The sequence below is a fragment of the Misgurnus anguillicaudatus genome, chromosome 15 (assembly GCF_027580225.2).
Source record: "Misgurnus anguillicaudatus chromosome 15, ASM2758022v2, whole genome shotgun sequence".
NCBI classification, from domain to species: domain Eukaryota; kingdom Metazoa; phylum Chordata; class Actinopteri; order Cypriniformes; family Cobitidae; genus Misgurnus; species Misgurnus anguillicaudatus.
In genome coordinates, this window is record NC_073351.2 from 20,288,120 (window position 1) to 20,309,636 (window position 21,517).

Consider the following 21,517-nt stretch of genomic DNA (forward strand, 5'->3'; position numbering starts at 1 on the left):
GTGTATTCACGGAGCTGGATACAGAGAAACTGCCAACTATCTTCTCACCGAGTAAAATTGTGTCAGCTCTTTTCTCTGCATATGTCTGCTGGCTGCAATCATTTCAAAGCTCTTTTAAAAGCTTTTTTAGTACCTCTCATAACATTTGGTGTTCAAACACTATATGAGTGATCATTAGCGGTCGATCTTGCATACAAAACAATTATACTGCCTTGCTGTTTGTCGTGGTTGTAGATCACTGAAACGGCAGCTCACCAAGTTAGGGTAACATTTTACAAAAAGTAACGAGTTTTTTTAGTATGTATTAATCTAATTCATTTATTAAAATGTTAGCTATATGATATATGAATAAATGCTAAAGTTAAGATTAATAAATGCTGTAAAAGTGTTCATTTTTGCTCCATGATAGCTATGCATTAACTAATGGTAACAAATCTGCAACCTTATTTTTAAGTGTTACCAAAGTTTCTGCAATTGTAGCATTCAATGTAAGGGCCCTGTAAATATCTTTATATTGTGTCTTTCAAATGCATAAATGTAAATGTATGTCAATTAAAACCAAAGACTAATGCTATACAAATATGAATCACATAATAAATTGGGGATATTGTGGGTGGCTCCACTAATAGAAAGTGCTCATAAATAAGCCAAGACTCTATCTTTCTCTCTCTCCGTGTCTGTGTAATAGAAACAGAGACAAGAAAAATCCATATTCAGTGCTGTCTGCCTCCATATACCAATTGCTCAGCTGAACAACGACCATATATCTGAGTTGATGCTGGTCAAAGTTTCAAAGGCTTCAGTTTTCTCAGCGGTATCAGCTGGAGAGCACGCGAGGAAAGGACGCCTGGATCTCTGAGCTACTTTCAAAAGGTGGATGAAAGAAACTGATGGACGTGAAATGTAACAAACAGCTGGTTACCCTGCACGGACAGTCAGAATGGTCGAGCTTCACAGATAATAGAGAGAAAATCACACGTGTTTCCCTGCGTAAGGATCCTGTGTGAGACAACAGATTTGTATTGCGCGTTACACTTCAGCGTGTTTGGAGACGCTTTCATCGGCCAAGTCATGTCCATTGAATTTCGGATATTGATGTTCGGGATCGGGACTGCCCTGGTTATATTTGTTATCATAGCTGATATATCGGAAGTGGAAGAAGAAATCGCGTAAGTATCTCGGGTTACGCGACTGTAGCTGCTGACCCGCAATAAATAGTGCAGATTTATAGTCGTGTCCTCTTTGTTTCGATACGTTTGTGCGCCCTGTGTTTGTGTGTTTTAACCCTTTTGCTTTCACTAAAAAGACTTTGTAGAAGCCCATGCAACCGTTTTACTTCAAACAATGGACAGTCCATCTAACTGCATGCCATATCACATCATCATTGTCGGGAACATATGTGCGAGTATACAATTAAACTATATATATTTATTTTTGCTTGGTTTGACTTCAAACATTGTTGAGATTTTATTACATCGTCTAAGTGAAGGGATGGGAAAGACTTGGGGATGTTGGAGACAATGTGCTGGGTCCTGTCCATTGTTTGCAAAGCAACAGCCGGTGCATTGGGTCCTTACATTTGAGGGTAAACATCAAATATCCGTTTATTGGATGATATCAGTTTTGTTTTAATTAAAAGTAGTTATTTTCTGGTCGAAGTGTGATATCTAAACCCATAAGACAGATAAATCACAGATGGGATCTTTATCCTATTAAATTGACCCAAATCCAGATTTTTTCATTAATACAATATGCCTTCATTTCACAACTCCCTGTATTTTAAAATTGGTATTTTTTATATTTGTATTTCTCCTAAGCAATTTTAGGAGAAACTTCTGAGACTAAGTTGATACTTTATCTCCTGAGCTATGAAATAGCAACCACTGAGCAATAACATTTTCCTCTGGGATGTCTTATGATTTCATATCCATCCATTTTATTCAATTTATTTACTAGCTATGGATTATAAAACACATTTGATAGAATATCATTGTAATCAGACTCCAGACTTTCAAAACGAGTCCTTCAGACTTGAGTAAGTCTCCTGGGAAGACGAGGGATTAGACAATTGCAGCTGACCATGGTGATCTGTGATAAATGGATGTAGGTCTGTGGTTTTGTTTTGTTCTCGAGTGCATTCGACACGTGAAAGACTGTCACATCTGTGGTCTGCGGCATCCACATGATTACGGTGAGATTTGTTACTTTAAAGCTATAGCTCGGAGACAAAAAATAAACAGTTTGCCTTTCTTATAAACCCCGTAGCTGAAATCCTCAGGCTTACATAATTGCAAATCTTACTGCCCTGGGACATACACTTTAATACTCTTGAGTTAGCAGAATGTTTGGGCATGGACAGATTAAATGCAAGAATAAATACGCGAGGAAAGCAACATAAACTCTCTTACAGGCACAAATGATGATGCCAAGATGTGCATAAAGTAGTTCATCTTAACAATTTTCAAACCATGCTTTGTTTTGCCATGTTTCCATTAACCAAGGAATAATTGTTTCCTCATGCAAACCCAAAATATATCCCGTAGACAAAGTATAAATACTTCCCAAATGGGGTTTTTAAACCTCATTTACTACTTGACAGAGACATCAGAGGCAGCCTATAATATCATTTGTGCTCAGATTATTGGGGAGATTTCTTAGGAAATGATTATACTCTGATAAACTGTAATGTATCTGAGGTGCATACAGTATGAAAGCAGTTTAAAAGCCTTGAGGCAACAACAAAATTGAATCTGCTTTTGAATCCAAAGAGGAGATTTGTCCTGTGTCTGCTTAATAAAGCACATAGCCATGATTTTGGGGTGATGCATTATTGGTACCGGTAGACAAATTGGACTGATTTGCTCAATGACACATTGTAACCAGTCATGAAAACGTTTGTGCACATGATAAACGAGCTAGAGATGGTATGAATGGCATGATGTCAGTCGTTTTAGCTGTTTAACAAAAGATACAGTCAGACATCTATTAAAATATATAAAGACTTTTAGTGCATGTAGACTAACACTCATCTATGTCGCTGAGCATCAAAACCATGTATATGCGATCGCATCAACATACATGTTTACAATGCAGCTAGAATAATTGTTGTCATAAAATTAAATCGATAATAGCTTGTTTTTATGCTTTTATTTTGAAAATCCATTAATCGGTTTGTATAAAGGCAGGGTGCATGATTTTTTAAAAACACTATGGAAAAGGGAGTCAGGCCGAGTAACAAAACACACTTGTAGCCAATCAGCAGTAAGGGGCGTGTCTACTAAACGACATTATTGTCTGGGTTGCATATGTGTGGGGCGGGTCTATCAAAAGAAGGTCTAGATTCTATTGGGTTAGGGGTGTGTTTGTTTAAGTGATTTCAAATATCAACATTGGCTTTCAGAGATCATGCACCCCGCCTTTAAGGGCGCACTTACATTATCCAAACCAAACCAAACCATGCCCCAGCATGATTGTCACCCCTCCCTACTCCCCCAGGTGCACCTTGGATGACTATTTATTTATTTTATTTTATTTACCCTTTATTTTACCAGGTGATGTCCCATTGAGATATACAAATCTCTTTTACAAGGGTGTCCTGAATAATTTTTCAAAGTATTATCTGCATATAATTCAACATAGTCTTGTACATTATAAAAAAGACAGTTTTAAATCACATTGGCTTATGAAAGTGAAGTTTTGTTTTAGGCGATTTCAAATAGAGAACTTAAATGGCCCACATTAAAGTTTTATAGCCGTATTATTGCAATTCAATTTAATATTTTACATTTTTAAGCGTAATTGCCTGTACACCAATTAAGCTATTATTTATTCACTGATGTGAATTCGGAAGATTATTAATGGTGATATTACTGGATAATGATTATGAATATTTTATGCCCCTTGCTTATAGGAGCATTGAGGATTCACAAAAAATCCACTTTAAAAGTTTTGTCCTTCAGCCTAACAGGTTTGTAATTTCGTTTATGATTTATGATCTTTTTAAAGAAAACGTTATTAAGATACATGCAGATATGCAAAAACTCCCTGTTTTTTTAGATGTGGTTTAGCCCTTTAGGTTGAAGTTATAAATCTGAAATGTAAATTTATGCTGCGTCCTGCTTCTTTACAAGAATGCTTAATATTAAGATTGAGAGAAATTGACCCACGATGATAAAACATGTTTATATTATATAAGCGTAATATTTAATAAGATCAGGTAGAATCTTTTTTTTTTGTTTGTTTAGAATTGATTGCATATTATTTTCTGCAACATGACAGCACACATTATTTTCTTGTGTTTCGTCCCTCCAGAACTTCAGGTCTAAATGCTGCCCCTACTTCACTAGTCAGCGACAGAAAAGACGCAGTTTCACTGCCGCATATAAAAGGCAAAACCAACAACCTGTCGTCATCCGAATGGACTTTCAACAGAACCTTGTCCAACCTCATCAGGTACAACTCGCGCAACAGTGACAGCTTTGAAAAATGTAAAATGTTGTTCCCCGTTAACGCTGACATTGTTTTTCCCTTCAGAAATGATTTATGTTTTGATTTTTTCATTTCCGTTATCCAGGAAAAACATCTTGAGGTTCTTGGATGCCGAGAGGGACATCTCAATTCTAAAGAGCACCTTTAAACCCGGGGATGTCATTCATTATATTTTTGACCGCCAAAGCACCACAAACATATCTGAGAACCTGTACCATCTCTTGCCGACAACATCCCCCATGAAGAACCAGCATCACAAACAATGTGCCATCGTGGGGAATTCTGGGATATTACTAAACAGCAGCTGTGGCCCAGAGATTGATTCACATGACTTTGTCATTAGGTAAACATCTCTTTTTATCAGAAAGCCAATGTGCTCATATTGAGATGAATACTGGGCAATAATTCTGTATTTGGATTAAATCAAACACCAAAAAGCTAAACAAACTGTAAATAATAATTATAAAAAAGTGTCTTCAAACAAACAGTGCAAAGCTGTTTATAAAATATTTTCGGCAATAAATTATCGAAATTGAACCAAAAATTTAAATTGTGTCATTATTTACTCACCCTCAAGTTCTACAAAAAATGTATGATTTTCTATTCTGTTGAACACAAAATAAGAAATTTTGATACATGATGGTAAGCACACAGTTTACAGTACCCATTGACCTCCATAGTATGTATTATTGTATAGTATTACTACTATGACAGTCAATGGGTACCATCAACTGTGTGCTTACCATCATTTATCAAAATATCTTTTTTGTGTTCAACAGATGCAAAAATCTATGCAGGTCTGCAAAAACCCGAAGGTGAGTAATTGATGACAGAATTTTCATTTTTGGGTGAACTATCCCTTTAAATGTGTCATCATCACTTTAATACTTTTTATATCTGACAAACTTTTGTTCTAAATACAGGATTAGTTTAATAATCTTAGTGCTGTATAAATATTATTTTAAAATTACACAAAAATGTCATCACCAGTCATGCCCTTTTCATCTTTTTACTCAGTTTAACTCTTTCACCACCAGCGTTTTTCATGATTTTCACAAAAGTTTAATGCCTTCCAGAAAATGTTCTTCTTCAAATATATAAACATACAATATACCAAATGAAAGAACAGACCCTCTGCTTTCAAACAAAAATGTTTCATCCTACCTTCAGTAGTTCTTTTGTAATCAGCTTTTGAATATGAGTAGATTTCTGCAAAAACACCACATTTTGAGCAAAAATCAGAGATAATTCCATTTTTGTGACTGACTTTTCATAGAGATCCCATTCAGAGCGAACTTTAAAACAGACACGGACATGCAGCAGCTTGCCATAGGGCAATACTTTCGTTTTAAAAAGTTGTGCCACCTAGTGGATAATAGCGGTATTGGGGAAAGACAGAAATACTCGTCATTGGCGGGGAAGCGTTTTCTCTTGATTGACTTGATATCTCGTCAATGGCGGGGAAAGAGTTAATGTAACACTTTTTATAAATCTTAAAATTTCTATTATTATAGCAGGTTATACTCACATTTAATCCTAAGAAACATAGGTTGGACTTCAAACCTCAAATATCAAGACTGTGACAGAGTGCTCTTTTGAAATCTTTGGCTTACTTCCATTTGCTGATTGTCCGTAGGCTTTCAGAACCAAAGGGTGAAACTTAATGCAAGTAGGTACCAGCTGAGCAAATTTGACATTTGTAAAAGTCATATTAAGTCATTGCTCTGGAAACGTAATTACATTGTCTCCTGAAAATGACTAAGGCTCATTTATCATCTGAATGTTCTGCCAACTTCCTGCAGACCACAGTGGTTTCTATAAACGCTAGTTTCACTGTTTACAGCACTTTGTGCAATACTTGATGAATCTCTATCCGAGATTTATAATGATCCACGGGGAAGTGTGGGCTAAGATGTGTGGAGTCAATTTGATTGGTAAATGAAATGTATCTCTGAGCAAACTTATCCAGGTCAAAAAATGCGTATTGATTTAAAAAATATGATTTTTTTCCTATCGAACATTTCATGTTGTCATTTGAAATATAAATTGGATACTAACATGAATTATCATTTATTAAAAATGTAGGATAGATTTTTGGTTCATAAAAGTATATAGGAAACGCATATAAACCCTGCATCTTTGTGACACAGGTTACCTCACTCTCACGTAATAAACTGAATTAATTCATTGTTCAACATTAATGGTATAATGCAAACCCATACATCCCAAGCTTTTGCCATCGAAAAGTGCAGGATGCTGTTGTTGCCAGCCGTGACTCTGAGGGTATTGATGTCATTCAGCCCTGGCCCAGAGACACATAGAGCCTCTTAGATTAGGTAATGGAGGAAAATAAACCCCTCCTGTGTGGTTGGCATGGTTGTTCAGCAGCCGTATGTGGGTGTGGGACCGTGATAGCTGAGCCTCGGTAGCAGGCACGGTGCCATTGTTGAGTGGAATGGTTTTTCCAGGTATTCTGGGAAGATGATAATGTCAGTACCCTGTTCTTTGTCTTTAGCTTTAATGTCACCTCAGTCTGGTTTTATGGATTCTGAAATGAAATGATGGATGATAGCTGAAAATATTCTGCTGGTGTCTTCTGTATGGGGATAATCTGTTAGGAGATCAAAGTTAATGCAGACAGTGTTTTTATGTTGTTACTTTGATATATGAGTTGTTTTAAAATAGAGGTAGTTGTGAATGTTGGGAATGAAGGGAATGTTACAGTTACTGAAAGTCAGACCAGTTCAATGTGGATCAGACCAGTTGAATGTGAATACTACAATGCAACCATGCAGGGTGAAACAAGCTCAGTTGTGGCATTGATGTTTATTATCAGTAGCTTTTGTGTTGTCACACCCTTCCTGTCTAAAATCCAGGCTATCTAATAATGAGATAAGAATTATCAAAGTTTGATTTTTCCTTAGGCTATGGTTTCACATTGATGTCCTTACTCTTTGTAAATCACAAAAAAAAACCTTTAGCTGGGTTTTCACAAGCGGTGTCACCTATTAAAAAAAACTGACCTCCGCGGGTCCACACCAGCCGCGTTTGAGGTATCAAATTTGCGTCTACTGCGTCTAGTTTGCCGCTTGAACATTTTGAGTATACTCGTTTCATTCGCACGTGAAAGCGGGCGTGAAATTCTAGTCATCGAGGTATTCACGTAGAAATTTGTGTCATGGGAGGGGCTTCTGCGACTCTGCTCGCTTCCTGTAATCACGTCACTACTAGAGGAAGCTCCTGACTGGTTAACGTGTTTTTCCGCCACAGTTCAAAATTTTCAACTCGCGCTTTTCTGGCGGCAACGCTCAATTCGCCCAATTCGCGCCGCGAGACCTCCAGACGCTCGTCAACGCGTCTTTACATTGACTTAATGCTACGTACACATCAAACGCGGAGCATCGCGTTACGCCTTATTCAGACAGCCAGTGACCAGCAGTAGCAGAGCGATGCAATCTCATTAATTTCAATGGAAACCGGGCAACTTCCGCTGGTACGTGAGAAAGTGACCGTTGGCGACTGTATGGGTGTGTCCAGCGACGCAAGAAAGTTACGAAAATTTTAACTTTATGCAAATGTCGAGCGAATTTCGGGAGCGACTACCAATGAGAATGAAGCAGTGGAGTTCACGTCATCCTTTTCTCGTCAGTTACTAGCGTGGATGGTACTCATTTGTTTATGACAAGCAGATTTAGAAACGCCTCATTAAAAAAAACGGGCGACACACAGCGATAACATCGCTGGCTGTCTGAATGCAGCTTTACTGTGGGTTTACACCAGACGCGGGTTCAACAATTTGCGCGAGTAGATTACATACAAAGTCAATGCAAAGACACGATCAGACGCGTCCTCGTGCGGGGCGATGCGAATGACGCGATATGGGTGGCGCATTTGCCGCGAAAGCATGCGCTATTCACCTCAAACGCGTCTTCGCCCAAGTTGAAAATATTTGCATGACACGAAGGTAAATCCCGCGAGTAATCTAGAGCGAGCAATGCGAAGCCCCGTGATTGGTGTGTACGTAGCATTACTCGCTCTAGATTACTCGCGGGATTTAACTTTGTGTTATGCACATTTTTCGCTTGAGTTGAATATTTTCAACTTGGGCGAAGACGCGTTTGAGGCGAATAGCGCGTGTTTTCGCAGCAAACGCGCTGCCCATATCGCATCATTCGCATCGCCCCACGCGAGGACGCGTCTGATTGTGTTTTTGAATTGACTTTGTACGTAATCTACTTGCGCAAATCGTTGAACTTGCATTTGAACCCAAAGTAACATTGAAATCACTCACGCTTGACGCCTCTATCGCGGATGGTCTGAACGCAAAATTCCCACACTTTTTTGTGCTGTATAGACTAAATAAGATAAGTCATAAACATATGTATTTGTATAATGTATGTTAATATGTGTATATTTGTCAGGTGTAACCTGGCTCCAGTGGAGGAGTATGCAGCGGACGTGGGCCTGCGGACCAGTCTTGTGACTATGAATCCCTCTGTGGTGCAGCGTGCCTTCCAGGACCTGAACAGCGAGGAGTGGGTCGAGCGTTTCGTCCACAGACTCCAGAGCCTCAGTGGAAGTGTCCTGTGGATCCCTGCCTTCATGGCCAAAGGTGGAGAGGAGAGAGTGGAGTGGGCCATTCGTCTCATTCTTCTACATACTGTGAACGTCCGCACCGCCTTTCCTTCCCTGCGTCTGCTGCATGCCGTCCGAGGGTATGTGTCCGTAAGTTTAACACCTCTCAGTTGTGTCCACTGAAGCAGGTGTAGAAGACCTCTTGGTCTTTATAGTTAAGTCATCGATACAATTCAAACCCTACACCATGACCACTTCACAGCAAGCGGCTGTTCCTATAAATTTATTGAGCTTTGCTCTCAAGTGCACGCCATCATCCATAAATCCGCATTTTTATTGAAGGTCTTTGTAAATTTGCTCAACAAATCCAGGCTCCTCGTGGGCTCAATTGTAGTTGACCCACTGTGTGCTTCTCTTTAAATAACACAACCTTTGCCTCTTCAATTGATCTCTGAATATTTCAAGAGGGCTATTCGGGCCTCCCTCAAAGAAGAGTGCTTGGAATTCACTATCCTTACAATACACCTAGCAGGAGGGTTTTCCATAGATCTATATAATGTTTGCAAGATTGAAGGTCAAGCAATAAAGAGCTGTCCACTGTATAGTCTAAGAAGAGCAATTCACCATTTTATAATGTGGCAGCTTTTTATATAATACAAACTACATTATGAATTCTGCAATAATATGTTTAAATAGTTAAAAAAGACAATATATAAATGTATGTTGATCGTGTGCAAACTATATGCTATTATTTCTTCTATAGAAGGTAAAGGAAAGAAATGACACACATTTTATATTGAATTACATTTCATTATGGCCAACACAAAACACAATAGTTTTGACAACAATAGTATGTGACCCTGGACCACAAAACCAGTAATAGATAGCACAGGTATATTTGAAGCAATAGCCAAAAAAAACATAGTATGGGTCAAAATAATGATATTTTTATGCCAAAAATCATTAGGATACTAAAAAAAGATGATTACTATGAAGGTATTTTGTAAATTTACTATGGTAAATGCATTCTATAAAAATGCTGGGTAATTTTTAACCTGGCATTGGGTCAAAAAAAAGATGAGACCAGCACACTGGGTTTTAATGTAACCCATGCTGGGGTTTTTTAACCCAAAATGCTTGGTTATTTTTAACCCATTGTTTGGTTTAAATATAAACATATTTAAAGTTAACTAACCCAGCTGCTGGGCTCGTCCCTTTTTGGCCAAATGCTGGTTTGAAAATAATCCCGCATTTTTAAGAGTGTATGTAAAAAGTAATGTGTATTGCTATCGACAACTTTAAATGCGATTTTCACAATATTTAGATTCCAATTTCAAATTTTTGTATCTCGGCCAATTATTGTCCTATCCTAACAAACCATACATCAAGGAAAAGCTTGTTTATTCACCTTTAGATGATGTTTAAATCTCAATTGATGTATAAATAATTGACCCTTATGACTGTGGTCCAGGGTCACATATAATAGCTTTATATGATGCAGTGTAACATATAGGGGTGGTTTCCCGGACAGGGATTAGCTTAAGCCAGGACTAGACCTTAGTTTAATTAGGAAATATAACTAGTTTTAACAAACATGACTTACTAAAAACATTACTTGTGTGCATTTAAGGCAAAACAAAGGGCACTGATATATTTTAAGTAGGGCTGCCAAAAGATTAATCACGATTAATCGCATACAAAATAAAAGTTTGTGTTTTCATAATATATTTGTGTGTGTTGTGTGTAATTATTATGTATATATGAATGCACACACACACGTATACATTTAATCATGTCTTTTTTTATATATAATATTAATTATTTCAAAATCTAAATAAATATATTTACATGTAATAAATACATGCACCCATGTGTGTATTTGTATATACAAAATAATTACACACAGTGCACACATATATTATGCAAACACAAAGTTTTGTTTTGTATGTAATTAGGTGTGATTAATCTTTTGACAGCCCTAATTTTAAGATATGTCAGTGCAAGTTGTTTTCAGTTTGGACAGCTCTTAAATTTATTTTAGTCTAGGACTAGTCTAATCCCTGTCCGGGAAACCGCCCCAAAGGGAAGTAAATAATCATCTTTTTTTCATGGCTAAACTTTTATGTTTTATGCATAAAATTTACTTTTATGTCAATTTCTGCATTTTTTATTTAAAATTGAGCACCCTTGCCAAAGCTGCCATTGTCCTGAAAGTACAAATGGAGTGAATGAAAAGTCCAGATGTAGCTTTAAGATACAAGATCCGAGACCCCCTGTCATCTGAAGCTCTTTTATTCCAGCCCCCCTTTCTTGGTCTCAGCAGGTCTGAATGAATGACACCTCACGTTTACACAGAGAAGCCCTATTGTGAAGGTTTTTCAGGGGTGAGTGGATTGCTAAGTCTGGAGAGGGTTCAGTGCATCTTAATGGACATTGTTCAATTGTCTGATTTTCTCTTTTTAAACGTGGAAGAGCTGTGCCATCAGGTTTGTATGTGGGCGAGTTTTGCATCAGCATATTTTGAAAAGGATTTAGCCTAAGCAGCTGAACTTCCTTTTTAAGCAACATTAGCTCTTTATACACACATAAGCTTTTTATAATTTCCTGTTGAAAGTGTGATTTTGGATTTAAACTCTTTTAAAACCTTATGTCTAGGTGTTATATAGAAAAAAATATAGCTATAACTCTCAACTTTTTCTGATTTTGGAAAAATTCTGGATCTGCGAATTGGAGACATTATAGATCATAATACTATTAATATTCATAAGTGTGCATAGTTTCTTAAACCTTTTTGAACCGAGAACCCCTTTCCTGACCCCGGCTGTTTGAGACCCACCAATCAGAGCAGGTGATGTTACCATAGAAACAAGAATAGCACCAGACACCGAACTCCACCACAAGTGATTTAATCAAAAGTGTCAATCAATTTTGTAGTCCCACGTTTTCAATACGTTTTTATATAAACTACTGATCAAAAGTTTAAGGACACTAATTTATGTTTTTCATATTTAAGATAGAAGTAAACTCATCAAAGCTACCCAGCAGGCATCTGGCCGACCTTCAACGTTGAAATATGGTTGAAATAATGTCAGTTCTTGTTTTAAAGTTGATACAACAGTTAATGCAAATGCAAAAAGTTAATAAAACCCTTAAAATCAACATTGAAATTTGGTTTAAAAGTGCAGTGTGTAATTTTTAAAAGGATCTTTTGACAGAAATGCAAAATAATATACAAAACTATATGGGGTATAAACTATATAAAACTATATCATCAGGGGTGTATAAAGACCTTTTATAATGAACCGTTATGTGTTTATTACCTTAGAACGAGACCTTTTTATCTACATACATTGAGGGTCCCCTTACATGGAAGTCACCATTTTGTGCTGCCATTTTAGAAGCCCTTAAAGGACAATTTTTTTAAGTTGTCTCCGACGATGACATGTTTGTCCGGTGGCGGCTACCATAGCTTCTCTATGTGTTTCAAAAGCGAAGGGTGAGCAGTGGACCAAGCCAATGGTTGCAATTCGCAACCTCACCACTAGATGCCGCTAAAATGTACACACTGCACCTTTAACCTCCTAAAACCCGAGCTTGTTTTTTTTTTCAGATTTCTTGCTATTTTAGGGTTAGTAAGAACCAATAAATATAATAACCAAATATTTTTCATTAAACATGAAGCAGTGTAATTGTCCACGTTTGTGTACAACAGGTTCAACATACACAGAATTAAGTATTATGGTGCAAACAACAAAAACATTTGATGTCCATGTATGTAGACATCCAGGTCTTTGGAGGTTTAATAATGTCAGTTGTTTGTTCAACGTTGATTCAATTCGCAAAATCAAAATGTAATTCAACGTTTATTCAAACCTTGACATTGATTCAATGGTGAATCAATGTTAAAATCCTTGTGCTGGGTATGAAAAGAAAACTGCTATATTTTTTTCTATCTTCAAATGCAGCCTACTTTTGTTCTCTCAGGTTTGTAATCAAATTGTTTTTCTGCAGGTACTGGTTGACCAATCATGTCCAGATCAAGAGACCAACCACCGGACTACTCATGTACACCATGGCTACACGTTTTTGTGATGAGATCCACCTATATGGCTTCTGGCCCTTTGCTAATGATCCTGATGGGAAACCAGTTAAGTATCACTACTACGACACTTTAACTTACAGGTACACTTCAAGTGCCAGTCCCCATACGATGCCTCTGGAATTCAGGACTTTAAGTGCTCTTCACAGACAGGGGGCGCTGCGACTGCACACCGGACCATGCAAACCTCCAACGTGAGCTTTGCTTTTACAACATTAGATGGTACTCCTGTCTTGGTGTTGTGGTAAACTTATAATGTCACACAGTGGATAAAGCAGAGAACCGGTGGATCTTTTACATTGTGACAAAAAGAGCTGTGAAATTTTTGTGATTACCTGAATATTTCAGGTGAATCTCTGAATTCTTATGACCAAATGTGACTTTGCAATATATGGGCAGAAAGGGGAATTTTTCATATGTTTTTTTAAGTGTTTAACCTTGGTGAGCCATTTTTGTCTCCAAAGTTTTATTGCTTTCCTCTATCTGCTCTTATTTTTCATCGCCTATAAACTTTTTCAGCTTCTTTAACTTCTTATCATGATACATTAAATGTCTCATGGATCTGTTTTGGCCACAAGATGGAAGCATACTGGAGCCTTAGACGTTTGTGGTAATTTTGTGTATAAAAAGTCTGCGTTGAATGTCATTTTTGTTGCCTTTACAGTCTACGTGTCTGTTAAGCCTATAGACACCATGACTGAATGTATGACAGTCATGTCATTTTTTTAAGCCGTTTTATGTATTTTACTTCTTTAAACTGCATTTCTTTTATGACAATAATGTAGTGCCTCAAGTAGGAAAATAAATGTTATGCTGCATCAGTACTCACTTGATAAAGTTGCCTTAGAAAGAGTTGTAGTAAGTAATGTTAAGTAGTGACAATAAGCAGCTGTAAAATGTACTCCGTTTCCAAGTCGTCTTATTTGCTGAAGCTCTGAAATGTGCGGCAGTGCTTGTATTACAAGAGGAACAACACTTGAGGTGTTTGCATAGTCACAGTGAATAGAGACGCATACTGAATGCTAACTGTGGAGATAATGTAGCCAAATCCAGGACGCACCCAGCTGTTCACACACTAGTGTGTACCCAAGGATAGTCAGCTATAAACTAGGAACGTTGACTATGTAAACGTTAGTATTTGTTAAAGAGACTTTTTTTGGATTACCAAAAGTTTTTGGGGGTGCTTTTTGGGGATATCCTTTGTATGTGAAATGTTTAAGTGAATGTATTTGTGATAAGTTATTATAAGTAAAGAACATACTGCTGTATTATTCATCTGCCCTGTGTGCCCACAAGATTTCTTTCAAAAATATCCCTCTTTGAAAACTTCATTACATTTGCTTCGAGGTCTGAGAGAGTTTTCTTAGAAGTCGGACATGTTTTTTTCCTCTGGAGGGAGAAAATAAGTCTTTTAGTTCATCAAAATGAATTTCAAGTATTTTAAGTATTTTTTTCCCCGCATGCAACAGCCCAGTGAGGATCTACTCATGTGCTTTCAACCATGTGACCCTGTCATGAAAACATAAAGCTGCTTTTGCGCTACATGTTGCTCTTATTATGTCTCCACTTAAGTTAAAAATAGATAATTGTCTCGCAACAGACGTCAGCAGGGCCATCACCATAATGAATGCATTTATCTGTAAAAGCACCCCTGTGTTTTGGGAAAAAAAAGAAACGGTCTGTAACCAATATTACTAAACTTAATTTGGGTGCAACCGTTTTTGGTCACAGCTTTTAGGAAAGAAGCTGTCCAAGTTTAAAGATATGTTAATGATGATCAGTGTTTCTTTTCTGTGTAATAAGTGGAGATCCTTTTGTTTCTGGTTTTTAAATAAATGACCAGTGTGTTTGTGGCCCAAATAACGTTGCACCCAAAATACCTCGTATTGGTGAATCGGAGCTTCTTTGTCCTATTCGTAGACTGAAATCTTTAGTCCTAGGTTTGTCCTATAGTGCATATTTTAGGTTTGACACTGGATCTGTTATTCAGAAACCCTCTGAGCTTAAGCAACTTACAAGAAAGTGTTATGGTTAGAGAACGACATATGCTCAAACAAAAAACAAAGACACAGGAGACTGCAAAATGACCAGGCAAGCCCAAAAAAGCAACATCATTTATTTTCTGTGAGCCACAGATAATTATTTAGCCAGAGATTTTAAGAATGATGTGGTTGGGTGTATTGTAAAGTTAATTTCTGGAAATGTGGTAGGTTTTAAAGGAGAAGTCCACTTTAAAGATGGGGCCCATTGACTTACTATAGAATTTTTATTTCCTACTAAAGTCAATGGGCCCCATCTTTAAAGTGGACTTTTTCTTTAAAACCTACCACATTTCCAGAAATTAACTTTACAATACACCCAACCACATCACTATTAAAAAAAATCTCTGGCTATATAATTATTTGTGGCTCACAGAAAATAAATTATGTTGCTTTTTTGGGCTTGCCGTGTCATTTTGCAGTCTCCTTTAAGATCTTGTAGTAACTACTAGCGAGTGTAGCAAGTAGCTCAACCCACAGCATGATTTCAGCTTTATACATTTTGTACCGAAAAAGTTTTAACAACAACAAAAAAATCCTTTAAGTTGGCAGAAAGGAATTTACAACATTCTTTGTGGTGCTTTACAAGTTAGTTTTTTTACGAAGGCAAATAGCCGCACAGGATGTAAGGTTCATTTAACACTAAAGTTTCACATAAACCTCTGCATTCAAATGTGTTGTGGAACAAAATGTGTCTGCCTCCTGCTTGTATTGAAGTCACATAATGACATACTTAATCTAATTTTAAAGGCCAGCAATACAATCCAGGGCTGCAGTTGACTAGATATAGTAATAGCCTAATATATCACCAAATAATGTGATGCTACGTTATATTACAAACCAATAAATAAAATTAGTAGCGCTGTAAACATGAACCAAAGAACTGACTTGAAATGAGTAAGCAAAACCCTTAATGGGGAAATAGTCTTTTTACTTGCTAAATAGGTTACTGGTTAACAGCTATGTGGCAGCTCTTAGATGTATTAACTTATTGGACGTTTATGGTCAGGTAACACAGTTCAACAAATCTTGTTAAATTCTTGTTGCATCTTTTTTATTTATTGTTTTAATTTATTTATTTTTGTTAAGCATGAGCCATAATAGTACATTAAAGGGATAGTTCACCCAAAAATCCAAATTTTGCCATAATTTTCTTATTCTCGTGTTAAATCTGTATGAATTTCTTTTATTTTTTGATAAACACAAAAGAAGTCTTTCTAACGCCTTCCATAGTAGGAAAAACAAATGCAATTGAATTGTGTGCTTACCATCATTTATCAAAATATCTTCTTTTGTGCTCATCGAAATAAAACTCATACAGGTTTAGAACAACATTAGGATGACAAAATTATTTTTATTTTTGGGTAAACTATCCCTTTAAGATTTTGTACTCTTCAGTGAAAATTGTTTACTAAAGACAAATGCAGTTTTCTGTGCAAGAAATCGGAAAATGTTGTTTTTTGTCCAGTGTTTAATAAGCATGTCAGACACAAATAGATGTTTTAGCAATATATTTTGAAATGTTTCATTATTGCAAGTGTAAAAAAGAAACAACTTAAAGTACAGAAATAACTTCCTAAAAGTGCAGCTTTACAAAACACAATCTTTAGCATTTAAAGGAATAGTTTACCCGAAAATAGTAATTCTGTAACTCACCCTCATGTTGTCCTGAACCTGTATCAATTTATTTTTTCTGATGAGAACAAAATATATTCTCATAAATGATGGTAATCACACAGTTATTTGTTTCTTCTATTATGGAAGTCAATGGCTACCGTCAAAAATGTGCTTACCATCATTTATCAAAATGTCTTTTTTCAACAGAGTAAAGAAACAGGTTTAGCACAACATAAGGGTGAGTTACAGAATTTTCATTTTTGGGAGAACCATGCCTTTAATACTTAATAATGGGCAAAGCTTATTTTCAATACTTATTTCTTTACTGCTGAATAGTGTTAAATTACACTACATTATTTCTTATGGGTATGAAATGTATTCAACAATTGAAAACATGCTGACAAAGAACAGAAAGAAAATGTCTTTTTCCAATCAGATACTTCATTATAGCTTGCAGACAAGAACAATTATGACAAATAAATTAAAATTCATTAAACATTCTTATTGGCCCTTAATCTCGGACATCAGTCACTTACACTTTATATAGGAACATATTAATAAAGTCACAGTGGGGTTATAGGAAAGTTATATAATATTATTATAAATATACCATTGTAGCTTCAAAACATTTTAAAGCTATGGTTCTAAGCAGAAATCTAACATATTTAATTTCATATGATAACAGCAGAATACACGTTTAACCCTTTAAACCCTTCATCTGATGTGGTACTACAGTTTTCCACTGTAAAAAGGGGGTGTGCATACAGCAGCAATACGGCAACAATATTCTCCCAACCTCACACACTTCTTCTCTCAGTCCTACATTCAACCCTTATACAGTAAATATGCACAATTAGTGGTTAGTAGATACATAATATTCTTAAAATATAGGTTTGAATCACTCTTATTAGATCAATATATGTTTTTTCTTCTAAAAATAAACTATTTCAGAGGAATAATTTGCATACAATATATACAGATAATAGAACACACTGAAAAAAAAAGTTTCAGTATTGGAACAAACATATCTGCTTAACAACATCAGTAATCAGATCCTATCTATTCTATCACAGAGACTTCAATATACGTGTATGATCTTTGTTGATTTTAAACTTTGAGTTGATTTAAGCACAGCTAAATCACGTTAAATAAAAATGCAATAAACCTTACATTTGAGATTGACGTTTTGTCAAACGTCCAAGTCCAACATATTTTGACTGCTATTCTACGGCTTCTATACAACACAACACAGATGTGAATATGTAAAGTGTTTAAAATGCATCAATCAAGGGCAATAATAAAAAGGACTACAAAACACTGGAATGTTTTTTTTTTTTTTGGGGGGGGGGGTAAAGAAAAACTGTGCTTTAATTGTATATAGGAATAATTTAAAGGAAAGAAATAAACAATAGATTTCACACTCAAATGAAGGTTTGAAATCTCAGGACCAATTAATGTGCCAAAAAAGATGTTTGATGTCATTTAACAACTAGTTGGTTATAGGCACTGGGAAAATTATCAAATTAAGGGCGCAGGGAACACATTTTCAGCATAGATGTGCTCATGCAGGGGTATCCAGTGGGTGTTCTTCAACAATGCCTCTGAAAACGCAATGCAATTCACCTACAAGGAAGCAAAGGCATTAACTAAGTGGATTAACTGAAGAACAATAGGCTACATATCAATTTCCAAAAAGGTTGAATAGCTGGCCAAAACTGGTTTGCATCACTATCAAGTCTCATTGCCAATAAAAAGCTGAAAAACAAGGAGCTATGTGAAAAGGAAGCAGGTTTTCAGTCAAAGAACAATTGAAAGGACGGAAGGGAGAAGTCGGCTCTCGAGGCTCAGGAACCCCTCCAAAATAACACACAACCATTTCCATTGTGACCTATGAGGTCACCCACAAGTGCATTCAGTTAAGCATCTGATAAACGTTATTGGCCTTATTTAAAGATAGGACAATGTAGCATATTAGTTTGTCAAAGAAGAAACACTTATATTTTAATTTCAATCCGATTTAAACTGTTAATTAAAAAAAGAGAAATTAACTGAATGCAAATCAATCACCTGTATTTGACGTCAAACAGGGTTGAGTCGTCATCCTCATCGTTTTCTTCATTTAAAGGCGCCATTTCCACGCGCTCGGCAGGCGTTGTGATGATGTCATATTTTCGCGTTTTTCTCATCTTCTTTCCAGATCTAAATAAAAGCGGCCACAGAGAGAAGACAACAGATGAGTGAAATTATATAATGATCTGTATGTTTATAGAGTTGAAGAGCATTTATGCTCTGCCTTCCTCAACTGTTAAGAGGATTAAACGGGGAATAACGACGTAAAGTTTACTGTAAATCCTGGATGTTTCCATTAAACACAGTGACAATGTGAACATTCTAGCTAAACAAATCCCACTAATTTACAATAAGCAATAATTAAGCATTTTACGATTATTATAATCAAAAACAAACTCCACAACAGAGACTAAACATTACGCTATGTCAAATAATAGGTTACCTGCATATTTTCACGACAAGGCACGTGATAAGCAATACTGTTGATACGCAGATGAAAATCGATACTGCTTTGATGGTAGGAAGATCCCTTAAAATTGTAGAAATGCGAGATCCAATAGTTGTATCTGTAGCGTTATATGATGAAAAGTCCTCTGGAGGCGATGATGTTGAATTCAGTCGCGATGGTGTTGCTGGGGATGGAAGCGTATGTGGCTCTCCGCTAACCTCCTGTGAAATAACAATAAGAGCTATGGCAAAACAATACGACCACATACTGTTTAAAATGCGACAGGTTTTCGTTGTCTTGTGATCGAAAGAGTCAATATAGGAATATTCGTGCTCTATAACTCGAATTGTGAGTAACAGCTGGCTAACGAATGATGATGCTGGAAAATCACAGGCATATGCATTTTCCCTGACATCTCACATATCCAACCGTTCCCACAGTCGCTCATGAACAATCTCCTGTATGTTGCCAGTATCTGCTCGGTTTTAGCGCGGGGTTTAGTGTGGTCTTTTCTCGCTCGTAGTTTTCCGCTAATACGCAGCTCAGCGCGTTATCCAGGATGTTTTCTCAGGAATGCTTGTCGGCAGGAGGAAATGTGGGTTATCCACATCCGGAAGAGCTCAGGGTGAACCACATGAGAAACCAACGTGTGCTAATGTTAGATGTGGGGGGATTATTGTAAATTCCACATATTTGAGGATGAATTATGTTACAATGTGATGCGCATACTGTATAGTGCATTCATTGTGTTGTAGGCCTAGTATATGCATTGCATATGTTAAATGAAATGAGATTTAAGATTCATAATACTTTACTGGCACTATAAATGGTCGATTTCCAAAGCACAAAAAAAACATTAAATATACAGTATATTTTACAAATAAGTATGTTAAAAAATAAAGGTATGTAAGAATAAGAATAAAATCTATTATAAGTCTGTTTATAGCCTGTAATGGTTTGAGATATGGCAAAAATACGTAAAATAATACACTGATCATCTGTCATTTATGGATATAAGTATGAACCCAAACTGAACAACAACAAAACTGGGCGATTGTTGAATATGCTTTCTTGGTTATGTCCTGGGTTCTTGGTACAAATGGGTCAAAATGTTAGATGCGTAATTATAGTGGTATATTGTTTTGCCACATGATGGCGCAGTTTACACAGATAAGACATTCCTACTTATATAAAACAGCCTACTGCAATTTAAATAGTAGAAATTCAAATATGCTATCAACGAAAAACATTTTTTTTTTTAAATATTCTTGTTGTGAATTGGTGATCATATACTATGTTTTATTTATTTATTTGACTAATTCAACTGTAGCCTATATTAATATAACTAGCTCGATGAGCTATTCCCTCATTTCTATGATAACATTTTAATAAGGATAAGAAGTAACATAAGTAAACAAGATTCAATTGGGGTAAAACAACTGCAAACGGATTATATCCAAAACACAAATAATTATACAAAAACATTTTATAGAAACGGCCACAAGAGGGCTCCTAGATTTAATAGTAGGATATTTTCACGTCAACCTAAATCTTTCCAATGTTTAGAATAAGTAAGGAGCTTTATTGCAAAGTGTGCTTGGCTGCTTGCAATACAAGGCATTTTATTTGGTACCTGAAAGCTACAATACAACAACAAGACTCATTAAAATGGAATAAAATACAAAAATATAGGAGACAATTGTACAGAATAAATATATTCTGTGAATATTTACATATGTTTTGAACGATATACAACATGTGTAATTTTTATGTGGTTTCGTTTATACTAGAAGACAGAAAACAATACAAACACAATGCATCTGGTCTTGGACACCACTGTTTTTAATAATAATAGGTAGCTCTTTAAAAATGCATCTTGTTTTGTACCAAAAACACTGTAGTGGTATGAAAGCCTTACCTTCAATAAAAAAAGACACCTGGTCCATTCACCAGTGCCTACGTGGCAGGGTTTTTAAAAAGTAGGAGGGAGCTCAGGGCTGATCCAGTTACAGTTGCTAAGTAACCAAATGTGGTATGTAGACTAGCTTTTGGAGATGAAAATTTGCCCTGGAAAAGATCCCTAGTGCCCGTATGCGTTTGAGTTTGTTGACTACCAGATGAGTTCTAGGTTTTGTTGTTCATTTTAAATGTCATTAGCTGAGTGTTTTGGATAGCTGTTAA

At 36.3% G+C, this 21,517-nt stretch overlaps 1 protein-coding gene across 2 annotated transcripts; it reads left to right on the forward strand.

Moving 5' to 3' along the window:
• The first annotated feature begins 670 nt into the window (after positions 1-670).
• Positions 671-14,503, forward strand: st8sia2 (ST8 alpha-N-acetyl-neuraminide alpha-2,8-sialyltransferase 2). 2 transcript variants are annotated; one of them, XM_055173682.2, is made up of 6 exons: positions 671-1,169; positions 3,911-3,967; positions 4,312-4,452; positions 4,574-4,831; positions 8,910-9,203; positions 13,075-14,503. In XM_055173682.2, exons 1-6 carry the CDS (start codon positions 1,072-1,074, stop codon positions 13,358-13,360), a joined length of 1,134 nt encoding a protein of 377 aa, XP_055029657.2. In that variant the 5' UTR covers positions 671-1,071; the 3' UTR covers positions 13,361-14,503. The 2 variants fall into 2 exon arrangements, with proteins under 2 accessions (XP_055029657.2, XP_055029658.2); XM_055173683.2 differs by lacking the exon at positions 3,911-3,967.
• The last annotated feature ends 7,014 nt before the right edge of the window (positions 14,504-21,517 follow it).